The sequence below is a fragment of the Elgaria multicarinata genome, chromosome 15 (genome assembly GCF_023053635.1).
Source record: "Elgaria multicarinata webbii isolate HBS135686 ecotype San Diego chromosome 15, rElgMul1.1.pri, whole genome shotgun sequence".
Classification (NCBI taxonomy): Eukaryota; Metazoa; Chordata; class Lepidosauria; order Squamata; family Anguidae; genus Elgaria; species Elgaria multicarinata.
The window spans coordinates 11307349-11335067 of NC_086185.1; the positions used below are offsets into that span (position 1 = coordinate 11307349).

Below are 27719 nucleotides of genomic sequence, written 5' to 3' on the forward strand. Positions count from 1 at the left end.
ATGTGGCCTCTTGTCCTTGCAGGCTTCCATCTGTTTGAAAAATTACCTTCAGTAGTTCCTGAAAGCTGCCTATTGATCTTTGTGGGGCTCATCATGGGAGGCATCATTTATGGCCTCAACGACAAGTCCCCTCCGGTGATGGACAGCGACATCTTCTTCCTTTACCTCCTGCCCCCTATAGTCCTGGACGCCGGCTATTTCATGCCCAGCCGCCCATTCTTTGAGAACATTGGGACCATCCTCTTATATGCCGTGGTGGGGACCATCTGGAATGTCTTTGGGATTGGGTTCTCACTCTACGGGATATGCCAAGTGGGCGCCTTCCAGCTGCATGACATCTCCTTGCTCCACAACCTCTTGTTCAGTAGCCTGATCGCTGCCGTCGACCCGGTGGCTGTGCTGTCCGTGTTCGAAGAGATACATGTCAATGAAAAGCTCCACATCTTGGTGTTTGGAGAATCTCTTCTCAACGACGCTGTATCAGTTGTAAGTATATCAAAACCAAAGAGGGTGACGTTGGTCCAAATGGGGGGCAATCCCCCCAAATAATCTACAGTTGGGCAATTGCCAACCAAAATGTCTCAGAAGGGCGTGCAGTCTTTTGAGTTCTCCAGAGCTTGTTTTCTTGAGAGCTTGATGTTCACCAAATCTGGCTCTCCCGGGTTTCTCAGATGACCACACCTCTTCCCCTGGCTCCTTCCCTCCCCCTAGCTCCACCCCTTTCCTCTATCACCGCTTGTTGCATGGTTTCCTGACTTTTGTGCAGGTTCCCTCCATTCTAAAGCATTGAAATGCCTCTCCTTACTGGAAGTAATAGCTTTAAACTAATATATGCTGTATATATTTTTTTAATCTTGGGCCCCACACATGCATCCCTTGAGAACCTCTTTGAAATGGAATTCAGCGCTCATGCTGAAAGAAGTTCAGCACCCCTATTCTAGGGGCTGGAACAGACAATACCAGTTCTCAAATGCAGCCCGTTACATGAAGGGGAGTGTGTGTGCATGCTTGCCTTATTTCTGCTATTCCTTCGCATCTATGCAGGGATGGAACATCTGAATGTGTGTTAAACCCAATGCATGTAGGCCAACACTGAGGTCAGTTACCAGATTCCCCCCCCCACAGGGGAACTGAAAGTACAATATTGTCCTGTGTTCGTTGAATTCAATGCACGCTTGGACATTCCATCCCTATGTGCCAGGGTTGTCCTCCAACACCATGCCACTGTCTCCCACACTGCCCAGCAAATACCACCTGAGGTGGCTGCTTCGATCTGCCTTTGAGACCATCTCTGAGCCCAATTCAAAGCATTTGTGTTGACCTTTAAAGTCCTAAACAACTTGGGACCAGAGTATCTTGAAAGCAATGCGGTGATCACTAGAAGCCAACATGGATTTGTCAAGAACAAGTCCTGTCAGACAAATTTGATCTCATTTTTTGATAAGGTAACCTCCCTTGTGGACCGTGGGAATGCTGTGGATGTCATATATCTTGACTTCAGCAAAGCTTTTGACAAAGTACCACATGACATTCTGATTAATAAACTAGCTAAAAGTGGGCTAGATGGAACAACTATTAGGTGGATTCACAGTTGGCTACAGAATCGGACTCAAAGGGTACTTATCAATGGAACCTTCTCAAACTGGGGAGAGGCGATGAGTGGGGTACCGCAGGGCTCAGTCCTGGGCCCAGTGCTCTTCAACATTTTTATTAATGATTTGGACGAGGAGGTGCAGGGAACGCTTATCAAATTTGCAGATGACAGAAAATTGGGTGGGATAGCTAATACCCTGGAAGACAGAAACAAACTTCAACGTGATCTTGATAGGCTGGAGTGCTGGGCTGAAAACAACAGGATGAAATTTAATAGGGATAAATGCCAAGTTCTACATTTAGGAAATAGAAACCAAAGGCACAATTACAAGATGGGGGATACTTGGCTCAGCAATACTACAAACGAAAAGGATCTTGGAATTGTTGTAGATCGCAAACTGAATATAAGCCAACAGTGCAATATGGCTGCAAGAAAGGCCAATGCTATTTTGGGCTGCATTAATAGAAGTATAGCTTCCAAATCACGTGAGGTACTGGTTCCTCTCTATTCGGCCCTGGTTAGGCCTCATCTTAGAGTATTGTGTCCAGTTCTGGGCTCCACAATTCAAGAAGGATGCAGACAAACTGGAGCGTGTTCAGAGGAGGGCAACCAGGATGATCAGGGGTCTGGAAACAAAGCCCTATGAAGAGAGACTGAAAGAACTGGGCATGTTTAGCCTGGAGAAGAGAAGATTGAGGGGAGACATGATACCACTCTTCAAATACTTAAAAGGTTGTCACACAGAGGAGGGCCAGGATCTCTTCTCGATCCTCCCAGAGTGCAGGACACGGAATAACGGGCTCAAGTTAAAGGAAGCCAGATTTCGGCTGGACATCAGGAAAAACTTTCTGACTGTTAGAGCAGTACGACAATGGAACCAGTTACCTAGGGAGGTTGTGGGCTCTCCCACACTAGAGGCATTCAACCATCTGTCAGGGATGCTTTAGGGTGGATTCCTGCATTGAGCAGGGGGTTGGACTCGATGGCCTTGTAGGCCCCTTCCAACTCTGCGATTCTATGATTCTATGATCTAAAGTCATGTCTCCTTCCACATGCATCTACTTGGACCCTTAGGTCATCTTCAAGGGCCCTCCTCTGGGTGTCCCTGCCAAAGGAAACTAGGCTTGTCTCTACAAGAGATAGGGCCTTCTCAGTGGTGGTACCCCATTTATGGAGTAAACTTTCCAAAGAAGTTCACCTGGCACCTATGTTGTTATCATTTCAGCACCAAGCAATGATCTTTCTTTTCTCCCAGGCATTTTAGAAACCTAGTTCTAGGTTATTCTGGCTGTTTTATAAACACTTGTGCTTTCTAATGTTTTACATTACATTGTATTTCATTCTTTTAAATATTTGCATTGTATTTGATATTTTTTAACTGTATTTTTAAAATGGCATTTTGTTTTTGTCATCATCAACAACTTTATTATGGTCACCATAACTGTTTTTGTAACGGGTTGTAATCCACCCAGAGATCATTCATTAGTCATTACGTGGATTAGAAATGTACTAAATAAAATAAAAATAAATAACGGTAGGGCTGGCCCCAACAGAGGCCCTGCTAGTTTTAATAAGCAAGGAGGTGGACATTTTGTTTGCGACATGCCCTAATTTCATTTGTGGCCTTAAACCCAACCCTTTTTTCCATTTCCATTTTCTTCCCAGGTGCTGTATAAGCTGTTCCGATCCTTTTGCGAAATGCCGTCCATCAAAATGGCAGATGTGTTTGCAGGCATTGGGAAATTCTTTGTGGTTGGAATCGGAGGGGTCTTGGTAGGCCTCCTGTTCGGCGTGATCGCTGCCTTCACCACGCGCTTTACCAAAAACATCCGTGTGATTGAGCCCCTTTTCGTCTTCCTCTACAGTTACCTGTCTTATCTCACGGCAGAGATGTTCCACCTCTCTGGCATCGTGGCGTAAGTCAACGGAGGCCCATCAGATAGTTCAGCCTTGAGAGGAGCCTAAGCGGCAAGGTTTCGAAAGGTCTCTCTGCACCATCATTAGGACTGTGATGGGGAAAAGTCTAAAAGCTTTTGGGGAAATGAGCTCAGGGACCAAACCGCACTCATTGTAGTTCTATAAATAAGAAGGATGGAGAATGGTGCATTCTTGCAAATGCAGTCGGTCAGGCTATTACTGTATCCTTTGAGGACTGGAAAGACAAAGTCATTAGATTTATAGCTATGAGCCTCTCTGCCTTTTCTAAACTTGCAGGTGTTTTTGTTGGGTGTTGCTTGTGCCCACCCAGTCACTGAAATAGAGGTCCTAGTGAAAGTTGGGTTTATAGCACCATTGGCTAGGGTAGGCACGGTTGGGCACCTACCCAGGGCCCACACCCCAGAAGGGACCCACTGACAAAACTCCCCTGGAGTTGACCCTCCTCTTCACCACTGCAATCTGCAGTGCCTCTCGCTTTGGCCCAGACAACGGTGGAATCATAGAAGAGGGTTCATAGAAACATAGAGTTGAAAAGGACCTTGGATATCATCTGCTCAATCCAGGCTCTGCAGCTGCAGCATCCTTGACAGATGGCCTTCCAGCCTATGCTTAGAGGTGTACAAAACGATGCAATGGTGTGGAGAATGTGGATAGGGAGACATTTTTCTCCCCCACCCCTAATACTAGAAACTGGGGTCATCCCATGATGCTGAATGGTGGGAGACTCAGTACAGATAAAAGGAAGGACTTCTTCACACAGCGCAGAGTCAAACGTGGAATTCACTTCCACATGATGTGGCGATGGCCACAAATTTGGATGGTTTTAAAGGGGGTTAGATCAATTCCTGGAGGAGAAGGCTATCAATGGTTACTAGCCCTGATGGCTATGTGCTACCTCCAGTTGCAGGGGCAGTAAGTCAATGCACATCCGTTGCTGGGTGGGAGGGTGCTGTTGCACTCGTGTCCTGCTTTTGGGTTCCTAGTCAACAGCTGGTTGGCCACTCTGTGAACAGAATGTTGGACTAGATGGACCCTTGGTCTGATCCAGCAGGGCTCTTCTTATGTTCTTAAATATCTCCAATGATGGCAATTTCACCACCTCCCACAGCAATTTGTTCCACTGCTGAGCAGCTCTTGCTGTTAGGAAGTTTCTCCTAATGTTTAGCCAAGATCTGTTTCCTTATAATTTCCACCCACTAGTTCTAGTCCTGTCCTCTGGACTGGAGCAACAGAGATGCAAATCAATAGATGGCACTGGCTGCTTGCTCACTGGCTCTCTGCCAACTGAGCAAGCCAGTGGTGGCAATGATGAGTCAGAGGAGGAGGAGAAATCACAGCTGAAATAAAAAGAACCACCAGAAGAACCATCAACTCTTGTCTTTTAATGACGCTCACATGGTTCGATGTTGAGGATTCATGTAACTCTCACTCTGCTATTCAATTTCATGGTCTTCTTCCTTAAAACACACACCAAAAACTCTTGAAATGGGAAAGACTATACTGGATTGATTTAATTTCTCTCTGTCTGTCTCTCCAGAATCATTGCCTGTGCAATGGGGATGAAACGTTACGTGGAGGCCAACATCTCTCTGAAGTCCCATACAACCATCAAATACTTCATGAAAATGTGGAGTAGTGTCAGTGACACCCTCATCTTTATCTTCCTTGGCGTCTCCACCATCGGGGACAATCACGAGTGGAGTTTGCCATACATTTGCTTCACGGTCATTTTCTGTCTCCTCTGGAGAGCCCTAGGTAATATACAGAGGATTCCGAAAGACCTCCTTTTTGAGCAACAGCACCTGTCTTCAGAGAATGTCACTGTTCAAGATGGCAGCATAGCAACTAGAAATCAGGGCTGGCCATAGGTGAAGTGATACCCTAGGCAAAGAGCTTCTTCAGTGTATTCCAGAATACCTTATTTTTAAATGTCATTTCTTGCTTGTTTCATGGCTCTGGTGCACAGTTTGCTTGGATGGTTTATCCCTGTCATCTAAAATAAAAAAGGGGATGTGTGTCTGTCGATCCATCAGTGCCACAGGGCCAACACCATAAACCTAGACCCCTGGCATGCATAATAAGGGGACCCTAGGTGTGTGCACCCCAGGGTTATTTTTTTTTAAAAAAAATGCATAATTGATTTTAATCAACTTAAGGTGCAATCCTGTGCATGTTTAGACAGAAAAAAGGCCTACAACTCCTGGAATTGTCCAGCCAAAGATTTGCTGGGTTAGTCTATTATCATAAAAACAAGGAATCTTGTATAATCCATGAGGACAAACACAGTTAAAGTGCAATCCTATGCATTTTTAGACATAAAAATAAATCCTACAACTCCTTGCTTCATTCTGTCATCTGCTCATTGATAGAAACGATTATTTATTTATTTATTTATTTATTTAAAGCATTTTTATAGCGCCGCCTCACCATTTCTGGCATCGAGGCGCTTTACAATAACATATAAAACAATTCTATTAAAACTTTTTTTAAAAAAATTAAACCAGATTTTCGTTCTACTTGCGCTAGTTCACATTGGAACGGATCTGCAGTAGCGTAAGTTAATGTGAATTAGCACTAATGTAAATTAGTGCAACCTTCCCCAGGCCCGCACCAAAAAAGTGAAAACCATTATGCAAGTCCATGGTATCCATGTGACTCAGAGAAAGATGGTCTGCTGTTGAACCCCCAGGCTGGATTCATAGAAATGTGAAGTCATTTGAATTTGTTGTGGATTTCTCTAATATAGGGTGGCCCTATGAAAAGGAGAACAGGGCTCCTGTATCTTTAACAGTTGTATTGAAAAGGGATTTTCAGCAGGTGTCATCTGTATGCATACGGCATCTGGTGAAATTTCCTCTTCATCACCACAGTTAAAGCTGCAGGTGCCCCGCCCTCTTTTGTATCTGGTCAACAGGGCAGGGCTCCTGCAGCTTTAACTAGGGTGACCATATGAAGAGGAGGACAGGGCTCCTGTATTTTTAACAGTTGTATAGAAAAGGGAATTTCAGCCGGTGTCATTTATAGGCATGCAACACCTGGGGAAATTCCCTCTTCATCACAACAGTCAAAGCTGCAGGAGCCCTGCCCTCTTTTGTATCTGTTGTGATGAGGGGATTTCCCCAGGTGCTGCATGCCTACAAATGACACCTGCTGAAATTCCCTTTTCTACATAAATATTAAAGCTACAGGAGCCCTGTCCTCCTTTCCATAGGGTCACTCTATCTGAGTGACCCTCAGATAGAGTGACCCTATGGAAAGGAGGACAGGGCTCCTGTCCCTAGTTTGGACCACTGCCTCCTCAGCCTGCAGCACCAGCTGCTTCCCCTGAGTCACTGCTGGATCATGACATCGAGGTAGGGCGTTGGCCCGAATAATTTCCCTTTGCTCCTGATAATTTGCCACCCTGCTTCATTTTTTTCTAGGAGTCCTTGTCCTGACTTTCATCGTCAACAGATTACATGTGAATACCGTAACGCCCAAAGACCAGTTCATTATCGCCTACGGTGGGCTCAGAGGGGCCATCTGTTTCTCCCTGGTGTTCTTGCTCCCCGACTTTCAGAGGAAGAAACTCTTTATCGCTGCAACGACTGTGGTGATCCTCTTCACTGTGTTTGTACAGGTAAATGTGGGCTACTTTTGTTTCTCCCCCTTGAGCTAATTTTTGTTTAAATATGTGGAATTTTTGAGTGGGAGATATATACATTATCTTGCAATGCATAGAACTTGCAAACTTTATATATGATGAGATCCAGTTTGCACCATCACTGTGGCTTGTTTAAGTCCCATAGCTTCAACATAGGGCCTTAGGCATGGCCACTTTGAAGGAAATCAGATCATGCCTTGATTTTGGGGGAATTTTAAAAAAGGTTTTCCCCCATTTACAGAAATGCAGTTATCTCTATTATTTTGTAAGCTACACACATGTAACTGGGCACCATGATAGCTTCCACATAGGTTCTTAGGCATGGCCACTTTGAAGGAAATCAGATCATGCTCTGATTTTGGGGGATTTTTTAAAAAAATATTTCCAACTAACTCCTCCAAACACAGCTCCAAAAAAATCCACTCCTCACTGACCGAAGTCCTACCCCACAAAGACAGTGAAAGAAAAGTTTCTCTGTATGCCTCTGGCTTAGTCCCCCTCTCCAACATTGGGATTGGAGGATGCTTCACATGTAGTGATCACTTATCAGCACGATTGGGAGATGAAGCTGTCTATCAACAGCGAACAAAGCTTATTTCCCCCTCCCGCTTTTACCCATTAAATAAAAATTCATTGCAACCCAAACGCTGAACGGATATTTCTGAAAATCTACACAAATGACCCCTAATGAGCAATCTCTAAGCTCATTAATTTTTCAGGGCTCTATCTTTAAAAATAAAGAAGTTATAGGCTTTTTTTGCCCAATACAATTGAATACAAAAAACGCCCAAAATGGCGTCTGGAGCTCTGGATAGAGGTGAAGCGATCCATATTGAAGTGAACTGCTTTGCTTAGATCCAGAAGTCTCTGGACCCAATCTGGATCCAAATTTAGTGGGTCCGAATCGGGTCGCTCCGCTCTGGATTCGAGGATCTGAAACAGAGTGGAGCACAGCTCTACTCCCATGCATCCTGCTTTAAAGCAGGATGCATGGGAGTCCTTCACAGTCAAAACAGATTATAAGCTGGAAAACTTCAGAGTCCTTTGCACGCAATTCACAGTGATTGCACAGTATAACTCTGGTGTGATGAAGCTCTACATCCCAACACAAGATGCACGGTTGGTCCCATTTTGAAAGAGAGGTGCAATCTGTCTTCCTGTATTGCTTTTATTTTTTCACTCCTACTGTATATTGAAGGCTTTTGCTGCTGGTCACCAGTGTAACATTTCCAGTTGCAGCAACCAGCTATATTTAAGGTATCCAGGGCAAAAGGCTTTGCTTGAGTATTGTCTATTTGTGTGTGTGTGTGTGTGTGTGTGTGTGTTTGTGGTGGGAGGGCAGCGCATGAAACAGCTGCGGTTTTTGACCTTATAGTGCCATCTTGTGGCTAAACTAAATCCTTGATACTATTTTGTCTACTGAGACATAACACAAGTCGCTAGGTGACAAATTCACAAGGAGCAACTTCTTGCAGCAGGAAGATATAGGCTGGGTTCACACAGCACGCTAACCCACATTCAGTGGTTGAGTGTGGCTTGTTGTTGAACCGTGGCTTGTTGTTCAACCATGGGTTGTTGTAGAATCGTCGGTTATCATGTTGTCTGAACACAGCACATTTTCTGCTGGGTGGCTTGTTAACTATGTGGTATGGCTTGTTAACCACCCTGAACAACCCAACAACAAATCATGGATTCTCAGTGTGGCTTGTTCAAGAAAAATAACCACACACACACACACACATCGCTTCTGCAAACTTTGGGTTTCTACCAAGCCTGCTGTTATGTCCCTGTTGTGTATGGATGGTGCCATTTCGGCTATAAAAGGATTGGCAGTCACACCTTTGCATTGGGAATAGAGGGAATAATTTGCTCTTTGATTATAATAGATTTTAAATTAAATGCATACATTCTCTCCCTCTCTCCCATTTTGTATCACAGGGTATGACCATCCGTCCCCTTGTTGACTTGTTAGATGTTACCCGAAAACAAGAAAGTACTCCTACTGTTGGCGAACAGATCCATATTCGGGTAAGTTCCCATACAAGGAAAGCAAGAACATCAGAAGAGGGTCCATAATTATTCAAGATGTAGAATTCCAGGTAATCTTCCCAGAACAGCTGTGGGTGAAGGCCCCTCCTGCCCATCAGAAGTCTCTGGAGAGACAGCTGATACAGGGATCATTTGATGCCGTTTAAAAATCCCCTGAAAAGGAAGCATTAACATATCAATGATAAATGTCCAAGGTCCATCCCTCTCCTTTCCATGTTGTTTTTCTACCTTTAGACAGCGGGTGGGTTTGCACACAATGAGAAGTCACTGAGGGGAAATACCCCATGGGACTTCTCGTTGCTGTGGTGGCTGCCATTTTGGATAGTCAAGCTGCCGCAGAGGCGTACCATGCCAACCCAGCGAGGAAGAGTTGGTGGTGTTTCTTGACAAGCCACCCAGAACCCATGGGCTGTTTTAGTGTTGTGGGTGGCTTGTCTAGCACTCCAACAACCCACCCTGTGATGCGCCCCTGCTGTGGCTTGAATATTCAAAATGGAGGCTGCTACAGCAACAAGAAACCCCGCAGGGACATTCCCCCATGATGGCTTCTTGTTACGTGCAAACCCACCCAATGTTTTTATGTAAGGCAGCATTGGTATCCCTCACTGTGCCACGACACAGGCTCTTTACAACAGGCCTGTACACGGACACTCCCTGCTCAAGCTACGTGCCACCACTCTTCTCATACACACTTTCCTTTCTCTCACACCTTCACTCTTGAACTTTCTTTATTATCAGGATTGTTTAGTATACACCAACTGACTATCTGCACCCTACACTCAAAAGACAACCCTCTTTACCCTGATTCTCTAATTCTTCCCTCGAACCAAATTATTTTAAAAACACCCCCCTTATCACCTCAGTCATTCCCTTATATATCCTCCTCCCCCCCGTCCTAAGATATTCAGTCTCCACCCACTCAGGTCAACATTCTAAACACAGTAGACTTACAAATTCTAGAGATACATTAGGGAACTGACTTGTGGGGTGTAACGCTACACTCACTTGTTGTCTGTATTGGCATAGTGCATTCTACCATTTCATCCCCACCTCATTCTATTGCATCGGTACAGCAGCAGGCCTCTGTGTCTTGCACTGAAAGAACTGAATTGGCTCCACATGAGCTAATCTGACCCGGTATAAGCCACATTCCTATTTTCCTATTAAATCAGTCTTTATTCATAGGGACTGGAACCTCACGTTGTTTTTAAGGGAAGGACCACAGCGCAGTGGTAGAGCCCATGTTTTGCATGTAGGAGGTCTCAGAAGCCATCCTTCACATTTCCAGATAGGGCTGGGATGAAATCCTGGAAATCAGCTGCCAGCCAGTGTCGACAATACTGGGCTAGGTGGACCAGTGGACCAACTCAGCATAAGACTGCTGCCTACGTTCGATGTCCCACCCTTTCCACCAGTGATGTGGACAAAGATAGGGAACACTGATGCAGCATCACAATGTCAGGATGCACAAGGAAGTTGCACTAACTAGACTTTATGGGAGAGGGCTGGATGCATGGTAGCTGTGATATGTGTTATTACATCTACGGGTATGACATTAACTTTGTATGACATTCAGGCTAGCTATTGTCTTGTTTGTCATTACTTTCTTGTCTTTTAAAAATATCTTCTTAGCTCTTTCCTTAAAAAGCACCATCCCGAGCTTTTTAAGGAAAGGCAGTTGAGAAATTATCTCTCTCTCTATCTCTTTATCCACTTAAACTCACATATAAAGAGAAATAGCAAATATTTGTGGAGACTGAAATGAGAGCATTATGCGCTCAGCTCCCATATTTTTGATTGGAGCTCAGCCTCCTTGCCAAAAAATGCGCCGTTGTTTTGTCTATGGGCTTCTGATGCTATCTCCCAGAGTTCATCCTTTATGCAACAACAACAATGCAGCCGTGTACAGCAAAATCCGCCTCTCTCTTTCTCTCTCCCCCTCTGTTTAGTTCTTGGATCATTTGTTGGCTGGCATAGAAGATATATCGGGACACTGGGGACAGTATTATTGGAAAGACAAGTAAGGATTTGCTAAAAATACAAGTCTCTACATGTGTAAAGGGGAAAACAACAAGTCGCAAGTCTGATTTCTGTTCCCATAAAGGCCCCGCTAGGGATGTTGCAGCGATGTTCATCCTCATGTCACAAAACAGATAATTGTCTCACAACAAAAAGAGACAGCTTTCCCCTTTATTCTTTTATTTAAACACAAAAGGTAAGTCTGGATTGTTTGGAAGCTAAATTAAAAGAGGAGGAGGAGGAGGAAGGAGGAGGAGGGAGGAGGAGGAGGGAGGAAGAAGGAGGAGGGAGGAGGAGGAGGGAGGAGGAGGAGGAAGAAGGAGGAGGGAGGAGGAGGAGGAGGGAGGAGGAGGAGGGAGGAGAAGGAGGAGGAAGAAGGAGGAAGGAGGGAGAGGAGGAGGGAGGAGGAGGGAGGAGGAGGAAGAAGGAGGAGAAAGAAGGAGGAGGAAGGAGGAGGAAGAGGGAGGAGGAAGGAGGAGGAAGAAGGAGGAGGAGGAAGGAGGAGGAGGAAGAAGGAGGAGGAGGAAGGAGGAGGAGGAAGAAGAAGGAGGAGGAGGAAGAAGGAGGAGGAGGAAGAAGGAGGAGGAGGAGGAAGGAGGAAGAGGAGGAGGAGGAAAGAGGAGGAGGAGGAAGGAGGAGGAAGGAGGAGAAAGAAGGAGGAGGAGGAGGAGGAGGTCATTCACCATTCCTGGGTGTAGAAGACCTCTTCACCCATGGAATGTCATTCACAGAGGCTCCATCAAAGAAAGGCTCAAGAAAAAGTACGAGTTTTTGGACTGTACCAGTCCCAGTTGTTTGCTGGAAATGGGTTTCTCCTGCTGCACTGTAATGATATTCTAGTGATTTCCTTTGAACTGCAGGCTTGGATAGGTCCTTTAGAGTTCTGACTGGTTTTGAATGAAACCCAGAGCAGTTTCACTGCCCACTGACATTGGAGCCACCAGCCTCTACTGGGAGAAACAGTTGTTCTGTTTGCATGAATAGCACTCAAGCAGGAGTGGGCAACTTCTGGTGTTCCAGATTGGACTGAAACACCCATCAGTCCTCACTATTAGTTATGCTGGCTAGGGCAGATGGGAATTGCAGTCCAATAGCATCTTGAAGGCCAAGAGTTGCACCCCTCTGCACTGTCACCTACTTAGCCTCTTTTATTTTATTTTATTTTTTGACAGATTGGAGTATTTCAACAGCAAATACGTGCAGAAGTTCTTGCTCCGGGAATATGCGCAACCCAAGTCAAGCATTGTGCTCCTCTACGAGAAACTGGAAAGGAAGCATGCCATTGAGTTAGCTGAAGCAGGCCAACTCATTTGTGGGCCGACCCATCAATCACTGCTGTAAGTTGGGGTTCCCCCCCTTCAACAAACAAATGAAACTGCCTTATACTAAATCAGATCACTGGTCCACCTAGCCTGGAACCATTGACTTCAGGGGTGTTAAACCACTGGCCCATGGATCGATCAGTCAGTCAGTTTATTGTGTTACAAGCAGTTAGCCATTATACACAAGTTATAAAAGAGAACAGTTTACAATAAAAATAATTGAGCATCATAAAAGGGGTCACTACCCAAACCCTTCATGCGTTGTGTAGAACGTATCTGCATAGACTTAGCTAAAAAAATTGACACTCTTAAAGAAACATTTTTTTTTGCATCTGATAACAAATGACAAACTTTTGCATGTGATGAGGAGCCCTTCAGCGATTTTAGCAAGGGAGAAATGTATATATTTCTAAGATCATTATACATAGGACATTCAAGCAAAACATGAATTAAGTCTTCGATAGAGACTGCATTACATCCACATACTCTATCTTTAATTGGTAATCTCTTATATCGTCCTAGCTGAACTGCTAAAGGGAGAACATTTAGTCTTGCCTGTGTGAAGATTATCCTCAATTTAATGTTGGGTACATCCACCAGATAATTTGGTATAGATAAATAAAATGGCGTGAAAGAATTATAGAAAGGGTTAGTTTTACAGGACTTAAGCTCTTCTGACTGAGACTGCATCTCTATATCCTTTAACCTTTGCAATAGCAGGGTTTTAGCTTTATCATGGCCCTGGGATAAGAGAAAGGGTATTGAAAATCCCAGATTCATTACAACCCCTTGCATTCTATACATCCATGAGTCTGAGCCCTCCTCGGCCAATGTCATCAGAAGAATCTCTGACAATTGTTGGAAGATGGATTTTAACCAAAAGAGCAGGGCTAATCTGAGAGCTTCCGCTCTAATTGGCATAACTCCTGCTTCTGCATGCAGGAGTGCCAACTTTGTAGAGCTGGGCGCTGCCAAGAGTCTGCGCAAAAATTTGTTTTGCGCTTTTTCAAGTTGATCTAAATTTGTAAGCGCCCACAAGGGGGCTCCATATAACAACATGGGCAAAACCCTAAGCTTATAAAGTTCCACTGTGGGCTGAATCAAATTTCCCCCTTTTGTCCGGTAAAATCTTATAAGCCCGTTCAAAGTTCTTTCCACAAGCAATGTACTTGCTTGAACCTGAAAGGACCAGTTGCTCGTCCAATGAAATATACCACACCAAGATATTTATAAGAGGAGACTTGCTCTAGTTTGTTCCCATCAAGTTGCCAATTGCAGATTTTTTTGGATTTACCAAATATCATAGTTTTTGTCTTTTTGTAATTAATGGAGAGAAGTTTGTTCTTGCAATAATTACTAAATTGATTCAGCAATCTGCGAAGGCCAATTTGGGTATAGGAGATCAACACAGCATCATCTGCGTATAGAAGGATAGAAAACTTCTGACTACCGATTTTAACTGGGAAATATTGATCGCCTCTTTAAAACTCAACAACATCATTTACATAGAGGTTAAAGAGGAGGGGTGCAAGAAAGCATCCCTGCCTCACACCTTTTGTGACTGGAATCGAGTCTGTCAGGTGTCCTCTATCTAACCTGATTTTCAAAGATGTATTAGATGGACCGACCCATTAATCACTGCTGTAAGTTGGGGTCCCCCCTCCTTCAACAAACAAATGAAACTGCCTTATACTAAATCAGATCACTGGTCCACCTAGCCTGGAACCATTGACTTCAGGGGTGTTTAAACCACTGGCCCATGGATCAAATCTGGCCAGGCTCTGGAGATCTTGGAAAGGAACCTGTACAAAACAAGGAGGATGGTGAGATTTCAATTCAGGCGATAATGACGGTGTTAAAGTAAAATGGCTGGAGATTCCTTTGGCGGGATTTCCCACAATGCCACTGGCCCATGGATCAAATCTGGTCAGGCTGGGGTCACAATAGTTGGACAATAGGGACAACTCTGCATGCTTCCAGGCACTAGGGGGCGATAGAGAATGTGTTGCATCAGCAGCCGTTTGCTCATCCCCCCAGTTCCTTTTTCCCGCTCCGTCCCCTTCCTCTTCCTTTCACCCCCCTTCTTTCTGCTTCTGCAAGAAGCAACACGTGCCACACAGTCTCTTCAGGAAGGAAGCAAGTAACCATAGCCCATGCCTTCACTTACTTACATCCATGCACCCAGTTTTAGAGGGTGCTTGCAATTGAACAGTTTTAGATAGCCTTCTCTGTTGATGTGTATAAAAGCACTAATAAAGTAAGTTGATTTGAACTATGTTTAAATCGGGTGTAGCCTGCATTTATTGCACCCAATACTAAATTCTGTGTTGCCATGCTTTCTTCATATAAGGCAACTCTGCTGTAAACTGCTCTAGACTTTCCAACACAAATCTGGCCCTCTGGAGTTCACAGGGGAGCCATGGCCCTCTCTTCTGGCACTGCTGACAGTTTTCTGGCTTTTGCACAGTCCACTCCACCACCATTCTAAAAGTTATTGGCAGTTGGAGCTTTTAGCCAAAATATGCTGATACTTTTGATCCTTATTTTTACCCTAAAAGCGTCTCTGAAATGGAATTTAGTCAGTAAATTGTTGTTGTTGTTGTTGTTGTTGTTGTTGTTGTTGTTATTATTATTATTATTATTATTATTATTATTATTATTATTATTATTATTATTATTATTAATATTCCGCTCCATAGTCGAAGGTCTCTGGGCGGTTTACAAAAGTTAAAAACAGTGAACATTAAAAACAAATATACAAAATTTAAAACCATAAAAAGCATAAAATACAAACAAAAACAGACAATATCCATTTAATATGACACCCATAGTTTAAGACAGGATCGGAATAGAGAATTGGAGTGTCCTATCTTGCTTAATCAATGGACTGTTGCCCTAGCAGCTGTATCTGGCATAGATCACAGGCTACGTCTTGTTCAGCAAAAAATAATGTTTCGGGTTATTTGGACTCCACAACGTCTTTTTAATAAAGTTTTGTTTAACTTCCACAGTTGTTCTAGATGTAATGCACCTAATGCTTCCCTTATTCTTATGTTTTGGCAATGTCCAGGAGTCACTTCCTTTGGTGAAGAGCTTATAATAACGTTAAACTTTGTTCTGAAACAATCTGTAATATGGAACGATGTCCATGTCCTCCTAAATTACCTACCGGCTTCTTGGAAGTTAACATACGGTTGGTGCAAATGGATCTCCAGAGCCAATATGACAGTTAAAAGACTTATATTATCATATTGGAATGACAAATGCTCACCTACCATAATGCAATGGACTGAGGATTTAATAATGCTATCTACATTTGAATGGATGTTATATAGGCGCATCTTGCAAGTGGATAAATATATGGATAGAATCATAGTATCAAGTGGAAGGGGCCTCTAAGGCCATCGAGTCCAAATCCCTGCTCAGTGCAGGAATCCACCTTAAAGCATTCCTGACAGATGGTTGTCCAGCTGCCTCTTGAAGGCCTCTAGTGTGGGAGAGCCCACAACCTCCCTAGGTTGTCGTACTGCTCTAACAGTCAGGAAGCTTTTCCTGATGTCCAGCGGGAATTTGGCTACCTGTGACTTGAGCCCATTAGTCCATGTCCTGTAGTCTGGGATGATCGAGAAGAGATTCTGGCTCTCCTCGGTGTGACAACCTTTCAAGTATTTGAAGAGTACTATCATCTCTCCCCTCTATCTTCTCTTCTCCAAGCTATTTGGTCTGCATTTCTTGAAACCTATGTATAATTCCTCCCCCTTTTTTAAAGAATGGTGCACTTGATGGGGAAAATGATGGTATTTTTTATGTATGTAATGTTTCTTTTTTCTTTTTTCATGACCCCTTTTTTGGTCTGTTTTGTTATTATTCACCATAAAAAATGGTAAAAGGAAATAAAATACATGTGCCTGTATCATTTTTTGTCTTTTCTCCATCTTTCCCCCTCTGTAGCCACAATGACACACCTGCCATCACGGTCAATGACTCGGAGAGTCTCAACCTGGACGATATGGATGATATCCAGAAGATCTTGGAAAGGAACCTGTACAAAACAAGGAGGACGGTGAGATTTCAATTCAGACGATAATGACGGTGTTAAAGTAAAATGGCTGGAGATTCCTTTGGCGGGATTTCCCACAATGCCTTGGAGTGACAGTATATTGGGGGGCATTGTGGGAAATTAAAATGTCAGCTCAGAGCCAGCCACCTAGCATGGTAGGGTGCAGGTCAGGAGCCAGTGCTCCAAAACTGCCCAATGGTCCTCCTTACTGATGATGGGATCGTCCTGGCCTGGGAAGTCAGGTGATGCTGTAGGACTAATCAGGTGCTACTGAGAGATCTAAACACAGTCCAGTGTTACCACATGCAGACCTTCTCAAATATACCCCAGTACTAATTCAGAATACTGGGTGGTCGCGGAATGGATCCAGGAACTGGATTTGGCTCCTAAGGGAGGCTGAACAATGACAATGTAATTGCTGCTCGGTAAGGCCTCAGGTGTGCATGTGTGTTGAGTGCTCAGGGCCAGGATGGGCAGGTACCCTTGGAGGCCAGCTGGCTGTAGGCAGACTGGCTGAAAATAGCTAGACATGCTGGTTGGAAGCTAGAAGTTGGACAGCTCAAAGGTAGGACCAGGAGATGTCCCCAGCAGAATGAAGAACACAGAGTGTAAAAAATAATAATAAGTTGGTTGCCTGGACTGACAGAAGCCCATGCTTGGATATCTTAGTAGCATTAGGGTGACCCTATGGAAAGGAGGACAGGGCTCCTGTATCTTTAACAGTTGCATAGAAAAGGGAATTTCAGCAGGTGTCATTTGTATATATGGAGAACCTGGTGAAATTCCCTCTTAATCACAACAGATAAAGTGCAGGAGCTATACTAGAGTGACCAGATTTAAAAGAGGGCAGGGCACCTGCAGCTTTAACTGTTTTGATGAAGAGGAAATTTCACCAGGTTCTCCATATATACAAATGACACCTGCTGAAATTTCCTTTTCAATACAACTGTTAAAGAAAAAGGAGCCCTGTCCTCCTTTTCATATGGTCACCCTAAGTAGCATCAGCGGACCCCTTCAGCATCCCTTGACTTCCAAAGCCAGGAAGATCATGGGAAGGCATCAGCAGTGGCATGGCTGAGAGCATTGCTGCCCTGATGCCTGCCTTGGGATCCCTGTGCTGGGTAGCAGGGTCTGAGCCACCATTTTAGTTTCCCACAATAGCTTAGCCTTGTAACTCCGGGGCATTGTGAAAAATATTGAAATGGTGCTCAGACCCAATTGGAGTTGGAGAAACCTGCAACAGATTCAGATGAGGTCAGATTTCCATGAATCCGAACTGCAGATTTCGCAGCCTTTCAGTACCAGTTTTTCACTTTGGGGGGAGATTTGGGCTAACCCACATTAGTGTGAATCAGCGCTAATGTGCACTTGCGCAAATGCACTAATCCGCATCAGCACATTTTGCGCATTAGCGCAAATGTGCATTAGCGCAAGTAGAATGAAATTCTGGTGTGTGTTTTTTAAAAAAACCTGATTCTTCCAATAAGCGGACGACGGAATGAAAGACTCCTGGCAATCTGCAAAACATAGATGGAATGGATATAATGAAATTTGTACATCCTTAGACCCAGCTGCTTTGGAATGGTTATAGAGCTGTTGCTGCTACCTGATACTTCTGGGATCAAATTGCTGCTACCAGTGGGACCCACCAGTAAAGGAGGGACCTGGCCAGGGAGCTCTCTGCTGAAGGCATGGAGTTGGTCCTCTTGGGCACCATGGCAAACCCCAGCTGCAGTGGCCTGTCATTCCCTTCTCCAAATAGCAACAAGAGGTGACACAGGAAGTAGGGGGCCTGTGCCTGATACATGGACTTCCTGCTGTGATCCTAGTGATGACTGGAGGCCTGAATAAGTCCTTCTGTATGGCTCCGCTCTCCAGTTTACATAGCTTATCTTAGCTGAAAGAAGGAGCGGGGATGGTTCTGTTATTCCCTGTGGGGATGCTGCATGCAACTGACACATGCACAACTAATAGATGGGTCAGACCCCTTGTGGGCAAAACAATGAAATACCAAAAATGGTTCACACCGCCTATGTTGTCTCGCTTGCATTGTACATGACCCAGGTGCCGGCATACAACAGGCACACTCTTCCTGGAGAAACAGAGCCAGCAGAACAAGCCAAGGAGATCTTGATCCTCAGGCACAAGAGTTGGCAGATCCACATGAACCAAAGTGACTCCGACCACGTGAGCAAGGAGGTAGGAAGGGCCATCTGTGGGCATGGAGATATATTCAAATTAGAGTGAGATACGGGCTCAGTTCAGACAACCCGTTTCTCAGCGGTGGTTTCAGAACTCCATGGTGCAGTTGTTGCACCCCTATTGAGAAATGTGTTGTCTGGAGGGAAAACTCCACCCCACAGTGAAGTTTTTCTGGAAAACTTTCCACCCTGAATATCCACGCTGTTCAGAGGGGAGTTCCTGCACAACCCTTGTGTTCTTTGTTGTCTGGAGGGCTGCATGGTGTTTCTTGCTACATTGAGTGGAGTTTCCCCCCTGGCAACAGAGTACCCTGGCTAGAGTGGCCAAAAGAGGAAGTGCTGCTCTAGGAGAGCTGCTGGGATTGTTTTTTTTCACAGCAGTGACTGATGGGATAGCATCGGGAGGGCTGGGGGAGGAGAAGGGTGGAGGAACTGTCAATCAAACACCACATTGGGTTTTACTCTACTCTACGGGAGCCCACACTCACACAATGGTGGAGTTTGAACATGATGTGTGGTGAGTGTATCCTAAAAACTCCACCATTGTGTGGAGTTTTCACACCGCATAGAGAAAAGTGTTGTGTGAACTTAGCCACTGCGTTCCATCTTACTTGCATTGGTGGACCTTGAGATGCAAAATAGTGGGGGAGGAGACAATTGTTAATAATAATAATAATAATAATAATAATAATAATAATAATAATAGACAATAATAATAAATAATCGCCTATTGCTCCTCCCTCCCATGAGTCATATATCGGGATGACCTGTGTAAACAGATACAAATTGACATCCCTTAACAGGTGTTTGCCTACACATGTGAGGGCTAAAACTGTGTAAAGCTGAACCGCCTGGAACAGCCGGACAACAAACCATGGTTTGCCAAGGGGGCTTTGTTGAGACAAAAAAGGTCACACTGCATGGTTAACAAGCCACTGTGTGGAAAATGAGCTGCATTCAGACCACATGATAACCCACAGTACAACAACAAGCCACAGTTCAACAACAAGCCACACTCAAGCACTGAGTGTGGATTCGTGTCTTGTGTGAACACAGTCAATGTGTCTTAATTCACCATTCGAATCAAAACCAAGCCACCCCCAAATACTGCGCATTACAAGAAGGACAGCTCACAACAACCCAACTAAGTGTGGGTTAGCATGCTTTGCAAACCCAGTCATTGACTGGCAGTGGATCTCTAGGTTGGAGAAGCCGGGATCAAACCTGGTTGCTTCTGCATGCAAACAGGTGCTCTACCCACTGAGCTACAGCACCCTTCCCCAGCCCTTCCTATGTTTAAATGAAGAATTAGTCACATGAGTTTTGTGTCGTACTACTAGGGATGAAAAGCACGATCTTTTTGACTTAGTTCTCGCCAAGGCGGCAAAATGGTTTCTAGACTGTACCACTTCAGACTGCAATCAGAACTCACATGATTGAATTGTTCTACAACCTCCCCACCCCCAAGCAATCCATCTTGCAACCAGGTAACCTGAAAGATTGTTATCTACCTGCCCAAAGCTTAAGATCTTTTGTAAAGTCCCTGCTCTACATGGCCCTGTGAAGTGAAGGAGCTAGTAGGGACAGGGCCTTCTCAGTGGTGGCATTGCCTCCCCAGAGAGAACCACCTGGTGCCATTTTACATGCCTGTTCAGTGACACCTGTTTGATTCTCTCAGGATTTAAAAGCCTGTAATTTTAACAATCAGGATATTTATCCCACTAATGGTACATGGTGTGTTTTTATTTAGACTAAAGAATGTGGATTTAGTCCTTCTGCTGCTGGTTTTTTTTTAATAGTACAATTGTTTTTGAGATATCCCTAAGATGCTCTTTTATCATGTTATCTCTGTGAGTCACCCAGAAAACTATATTATTGGGTGTAAATACTATAAATAAATTGTCACAGCACATGGAAAACTGGCTTGTCAGTGTGAAGGCTAGGTTAGAATCTTTCTCTCTGATTAGTTTTCTAAGTGCAGGGAATCTTTTTGTATAGATAAGCTTTATTGCCCTGGTTAGAAAGAGGCCAAGGAGAACACATTAGTGTGGTTAATTCCTCGTCATAATTCTTATCTATGCCGTTTCTCCTAGAGTTGTATTCTTCCTTTGACCACAAGATGGAGTCATTAGAACTACATTTACAAGATCAAGTGTGTGTGTGTGTGAGAGAGAGAGAGAGAGAGAGAGAGAGAAATTTAGGGAAATAAATATAAATTGTGAATAAACCAAGGTGGGACATGTATAGGTAAAAAGGTAGGAAGAATAGAATGTGAGATTTTATTTTGGTTTGTGTTTTCAAATTATTTGCTTATGCGTTAATATTAGTTGTTCAATTCATTATTATTTTTTGCCAATTTCTAAGGACAAGATAGCCTACAGAAAGAGAGAGAGGTCTCAATACCTGAACAACATAAATTATTATTATTAATAATATTTATTTATAAAGCGCCATCAATTTTCATGGCGCTGTACAAAACAAAACAAGACTATCTGCCATATGGCTTGCAATCTAAAATCACAGTAACAGACAGGGGAGGGAGGGGAAAAACCAACTGGGGTAGGGGGCATTAAAACTAAAATATAGACTACTGTGACCATGCTATGATTGAAAAGAACTGCAAGTCAGCAATAAGACTTCAGAGTTCTGGTGATCAAGCCAAGGTCTGAATGAGCATTTTGATTGCACACAGAGACCCTTTGCTCCTCCTTTTGCTTGAACTTTGGTTCAACCCGGAAGCTTCTTATCAATTTAATCTGAACCAGGAAACTATAGTTACCAGCTTCAGAACAAGCAAGGATAATAAACCTACTTCAAACCAGGGTTAAATATCCTGGCATATTCCAAAGCTGTTAGCTATTGGGCTGGTTCGCACATAAGGACAACCCAGAGTATGGGTTGAGTATGAATTGCTTTTGAATCATGGGTTGTTGTTACATGCAAACCCTGCACTATGGTTTAACTATGGGTTGTGAACCATAAACATCCTAGAGACTACAACCCAACAACAAACCATGGTTTCTCTTCCTGAGTTGTTTAGCATTAAGAAGTCATAGTTAAACCATAGTGTAGGTAGGGTTCACGTGTAACAACAACCCATGATTCAACAGCAACCCATACTCAACCCATACTCTGGGTTGTCATTAACATGCAAACCAGGCCATTGTTTCCTGGTTTGGACGAAATGAGAAACTGCAGGTAACTGAAAACATCCTCATTTGTTCATACCACAAAGGGAGGAGTAAATGGGCTGCATTCATCAGCAAAAGGTTTGTTCAAATCTTGACTTAAAGATATAGTTGTCAGCAGAGTTAACTTAGAGCACCTGAAAAGTTTGATGAAATGAATCACTTTGCAAGATTTCCTGATTTGGAAAGTTTCTTGGCATGGGGCCATCACCAAGAAAGGCCTACAATATGTACCTCACCCCCCATACAGTAGGTCTTGCATTTTATACCGAGTGGGATTTTGAGCAGATCCAGCTTCATAAATCTAAATACATGCCAGATGAAAGAAGTCACATAACTGGAGTTCTTTTGTCAAGATGGTAGCATAATGCTACATCTATATAATTCTTAGATTTCGGGATTTTAAACATGATCTAATTCATCTCAACAACTATCCCGTAAGGGAGGTCGGTACTTATTTAGCCCAAATATCACACATGCTCATTCTGATTTACGTTGGGTTGGAACATGCCCCTTCATATAGGCTGAAACAGACTTGAAATGGGATCTGAATTTCTGTTGTTGTTTTTTGCTTTAACCTCCCAACTTTGATTGGATCTGTGGCATGGGGAAAGGAGAGCATTAATCCCTTTTCTGTGTTTCTTTTCCTGATCTATTGCATTCTCCTCAATCTCTTACTAGCCCGGCTGGGGCGTGAATACAAGCAGCCTAGAGGTATCTGTATTCTTTCCTAGAGCGTTTAATAGCAGCTGGTTTGTGTGTGTGTGTGTGTGTGTAGGATTTTGTTCAGTGAAATGGCGGAAGGTTTCAACACCTTCACCCTCCAGTCTTCATAACCATTGCTTTAATCTATATCCCAATGCCCCCCCCCCCCACAGCCTACTTTAAATTAAAACAACAAAACGTTCAGGAAAACCTATCACTGATCTTCTCCATCACATCTGTTTTGCCCTGAAGTCAAAAACTAGCGTCATCACACCAGCATTATAATGTGCAATCATTGCGAATTGCGTGCAAAGGACTTCGAAGTTTTCCATCTTATAATCTGCTTTGACTGTGAAGTACTCCCATGCATCGTGCCTTAATTGTGCTTCTTAGCCAAAAGAAGCGTCGTATTTTAGTACCCCTTTAAGAGCAAATCTTTTGTTGTTCTCCGAGCGGCCACGGGGGGCGCAGGAGGAGGATTTGACATTTTTAAACTTCAAATTAAACATCTGCGTAAGTTTTAAGGACAAATCAAAATTGGCACAGTGATAGATATTAAGGAGGGCTTTCAGCATACCAAATTTGAATCAGATTGGGTCAACCGTTGATTATTTTATGATTTTTTTTTTACATTTCCCCCCCTTAAACCCTTTTCCTGGTATGCAAACGATCTTAGCTGCGCCTCCGTCCGGGGTGTGATTTAGCTAACAACAACAACAACTTTACCCTATGGGGATAATTTGAGGGAAACAGGTACGTGGGATGAAGCTCAACATCAGTCCTCTACTATATAATTGTGAGAGAGTATTGTGTGCATTGTTTTTAAAGTCCCCAAATGGTTTACTTGCAGGCAATTCACTATCACAAATTACACGGAGTGCTCCCAAATGCTAGAGGACTTCCCATGCGCTGCAGTCCGGTGAATAAAATGCTGTTCACCATGCATTTCCACTTTGCTAATTTTATTTTATTTTCCACTGGGGACCTAATCAATTTTGTCAGCATGAAAAGAGTGACCCTCAACTCTTTAACCTCCTTCAGGGCTTTTTAAAATCTTGCCCATGAGAGAGAGAGGACAAACAATGTTACTACCTGGAGAGTCAGGAGATGTTTGCTGTTCAGGAAATTTAAAAAAAAGAGATCAAATTTGGAAGGGTTTTTGTCCATTTGTGGAACCTCTCTCTCTTTCTCTCTCCAGACATTGTATCTCCATAAGAGTTCTTCAGGGACTTTTTTTGGATGACCTTCTCAAGAGTCATTCAACTTTTGTACAACTGCAAACCCTATGGTTATTACAATCGCAGAAGCACTGAGAAACAATGGACAAATTGCATAGGGTCCCTTGTTACAAGAGAAAAGAAACAAAAGCAAAAATGGAAAATGGAATTGGGAGGCATCCAGAGTTCTTTGGCAGCCTAGGATTTGAGGGTCCAGTTGCCAGGTTTCATGTCCATCAGAGGCTGACACTCTGCTTTAGGAACGTAGCAGACATATTCAGGCGTTCAATGCACTAACAGACGTTCTTGAGGAATGGAGATTAGGGCTTTAGCAAAAGGACAGAGCACTGATTAGCATGAGTTGCTCTACCTAGCAAGACCTGCATTGGCTACTTGATCCAGAGCCAAGGAATACCTCTGCACAGACGGGCCAAGTTTCTGTTCCATTTTGCATGGTTGGCAGACGCGCTGTTTTCCAGATTAGCTTGGGCAACGGCGTCCAAGGCAGATTGGACTTTTTGCATCCGCCCACTTTTTAAAAAATCTTGAAACATCTCTCCCCTCCTTGACACTCTAAGCTGCGGTGTGTAGGTTTTGTGTATTTTTAGATGCCTTGTTATCTTGGCAAAACTGAAAACAAATATACACATGGTGAATGGCAGAATTACAGATGGCTGTTTCTGCAATCAACTTAACAGCAATCTTCCAAAAAATTGTGGAAGGTTAGAGCTGGAAGAGACTTCAGAGGCAATCAGGTCCACCCCTCTACTAGAATCAGGAATCTTACCCAATGCTATCCAAAGATGTCCATACGTGTCCTCAGTTCCAGCAATGGACAGCCTTGAATATATTTATTGATGATTTATTCTATTTATCTTATTGATCGTTTGTCCCATCCACACAGTGGAGGCAGCACTAATATTTTAATTGCAGAACTCCCAAGGTCATAACTCTTCCTCTTGAAGCTATTCTCTGACCATCAAAAGCTGATTTGATTTTTTTAAAAAATAAAATCATCTCACACTTGGAAAATATTCATGATTTGGGCATTTGTTACTCCAGAGCAAGGGTGTTGAACCTCAAGTATGCAGGACAAATATGGGTTGCATGGCATTTCAAAATGGCCTCCGAGCATTCTCCAAATGCCCGTGCCCCCAGCCTCCGGCCCCACCACCTTTCCCCAGACCACCAATGATTTCCTGGTTTTCTGGCTTTTGTACAGTCTCCCCTCACAGCTGGTATTATGTTTGCTCAGAAATTATTTATTTATTTATTTATTTATTACATTTTTATACCGCCCAATAGCTGAAGCTCTCTGGGTGGTTCACAAAAATTAAAACCACGAAAAGCATAATAAAACAACCAACAGTCTAAAAACACAAATACAAAATACAATATAAAAAGCACAACCAGGATAAAACCACACAGCAGAAATTGATATAGGTTAAAATATGGAATTAAAACAGCAAAGTTTAAATTTAAGTTAAATTAGGTGTTAAAATACTGAGAAAATCCAAAAGGTCTTCAGCTGGCGACAGAAGGAGTACAGTGTAGGTGCCAGGCGAACCTCTCTGGGGAGTTCGTTCCACAGCCGGGGTGCCACAGCAGAGAAAGCCCTCCTCCTAGTAGCCACGTGCCTCACTTCCTTTGGCAGGGGCTCACGGAGAAGGACCCCTGTGGATGAACTTAAGGTCCAGGCAGGTATATATGGGAGGAGGCGTTCCTTCAAATAACCTGGCCCCAAGCTGTTTAGGGCTTTGAATGTTAGTACCAGCACTTTGAATTGGGCCCAGACCTGGACTGGCAGCCAATGAAGTTGTAAAAGGACTGGTGTGGTGTGGTCTCACTGGCCAGTCCCTGTTAGTAGGCAGGCTGCCCTGTTTTGTACCAGCTGAAGTTTCCAGACCGTTTTCAAAGGCAGCCCCACGTATAACACATTGCAGTAATCCAAACGAGAAGTTAAGATTGAGCTACTTCCCCCAAAATTGGGAATTAGCCTGCCTGAATTTGCACTCCCTTGAATTCCCGACCTTCTCCTCCCATCCCACGTTCTGGGCAGGAATCATGGTAGCAGTAAGCTGGGGAGAGAGTGAAGGAAGGAAAGAGGGAGTGCAATACGAATCAACCTCATTTGTGTTTCTCAAATTAGTACATGAAACCAGAATGCAATGAACCTTCCGTTTTTGCACTGCTCCGCATTTTGCAGTGCAGTTCCCAGATCAAAACAAGGTGTCAAAATGTGTAGATTAGGGAAAATAGAATACCAAAAGGTATATATTAGGGAGATGTGTTTGCAAAATAAATAAATACGTAAAATAGAGAGAGTGTATATTAAGGGACGTTGCGTACAAAAATGCATAAACCCTTTGTGCACACAAAAATAAATACAAATTTTCACATGGACTGAAAAGATGTGAAAATGGGACAAAATGGACTTGTGTTTGGGGAAAAACCGAAAACCGTGGAAGTTACAGAAAACGAAAGAGAGATTCACCCACCCCCACCTCAAGTTGTTCATAAAGATAAGTCCTTTCCATTGGGTGGATTCTATTTTTGTCATGGTTCCCTCAAAAATAATTAAGATAAGCTCTGTATTTGCTACTGGGCTAGGTGTAAGGTTGTTGTTGTTTTTAACTAGTGTACAAAGTCCTAAACCATCTTCCTTACCAACCTGTCTGGTCACTGAGGTCATCTGAGGGCAGGCTCCTGGTGGTTCTACATGGACCTATGGTCTGATTGGAGTCCGCCTGGTGAAGAGCCTTCAGCGTGGTGGCCCCCTTCCTCTGGAACTCCCTGCCTGTGGAGGTCAGGCAGGTGGCAACATTGTGCTGTTTTTGGCATCTCCAGAAAAGATCTTTATTTCAGGAAGCCTGCCTTGACTGAATGGCCATGATTTTATCGGAATTCAGTTTCTTTTTAAAAATAGTAATAATTTTAACAAGTTATCCCCTCTCCCCTATTTTGCATCTTTAATTGTTCACTGCTCTATCTGAATGTGGAGTGGTGTAAATATGTTGTAAATAAAGAAATAAGCAACCACAAAAAGTTGATCTCAGCCTGGAAAAAACATCTAGGCTGTCCCTACTGCCTAATGATTGTGCGTGCATGAATGAGAGTCCATGATTTCTAAACAATTACATGATGTTCTTTCTTCATCACAGAAGGATGACGCCTATTCATCAGATGGTGGAGCTAACGCCAAACCCAAATTGTGCAGATCTGTTACCAGTAAGTTAGAAAACTCTGAGCATTATTAGCGAAAACACTGCACTTGGTTGGGTTCCAAATGTTTGTTTGTTTTTGAATGAGAAGTATTTAGGGTCGTTGATTGGCCATTGCTGCTGGACTTGGTTTTTGTAATCCTAGCCATCAGAGATGTTATTTGGTGAGTCACAGGAACCTTTCAGACAACCAAAAAGGATAGATGCATTTTTTTGGTGTTGAAACAGTGCACATATATTTTATTCACCTTCTTCGACTAATTGCAACATATGTTTCTCATCAGTTGTTCATCTTTCTGTCTTTCTACAGCCAAGCATTCCAGAAAAGTTCCAAGTGTGAAATCTAACCGATCAAAGTCAGTTGGCTTTATTATACCTCTGCGGTCCAGTACGACCCAGTGGGTTAATGATGAAGAAACGGGGAAAAAGCGAATTTCCAAGGAGAAGTAACACCATGCAATGGATTTCCTTCTGTACTTCTTTCTTTCTTTCTTTCTTTCTTTCTTTCTTTCTTTCTTTCTTTCTTTCTTTCTTTCTCTCTCTCTCTCTCTCTCTCTCTCTC

The 27719-nt window shown here is 43.5% G+C and overlaps 1 protein-coding gene across 1 annotated transcript; it reads left to right on the plus strand.

The window, feature by feature from the left end:
• LOC134409074 (sodium/hydrogen exchanger 2-like) lies at positions 1-27607 on the plus strand. The gene is made up of 11 exons (XM_063141642.1): positions 1-486; positions 3260-3510; positions 5070-5287; positions 6955-7151; positions 9114-9203; positions 11174-11244; positions 12416-12580; positions 16517-16628; positions 18690-18824; positions 27098-27164; positions 27468-27607. Exons 1-11 carry the CDS (start codon positions 1-3, stop codon positions 27605-27607), a joined length of 1932 nt encoding a protein of 643 aa, XP_062997712.1.
• The last annotated feature ends 112 nt before the right edge of the window (positions 27608-27719 follow it).

What these genes read in the sequence shown, in the direction of transcription:
- LOC134409074 (XM_063141642.1), top strand. Translation starts at nt 1, where the DNA reads ATGTGGCCTCTTGTCCTTGCAGGCTTCCATCTGTTTGAAAAATTACCT. An exon ending in CAGTATTATTGGAAAGACAA is followed by an intron (nt 11,245 to 12,415) that starts GTAAGGATTTGC and finishes ATTTTTTGACAG; the next exon opens with ATTGGAGTATTTCAACAGCA. An exon ending in CCGACCCATCAATCACTGCT is followed by an intron (nt 12,581 to 16,516) that starts GTAAGTTGGGGT and finishes CCCCCTCTGTAG; the next exon opens with CCACAATGACACACCTGCCA.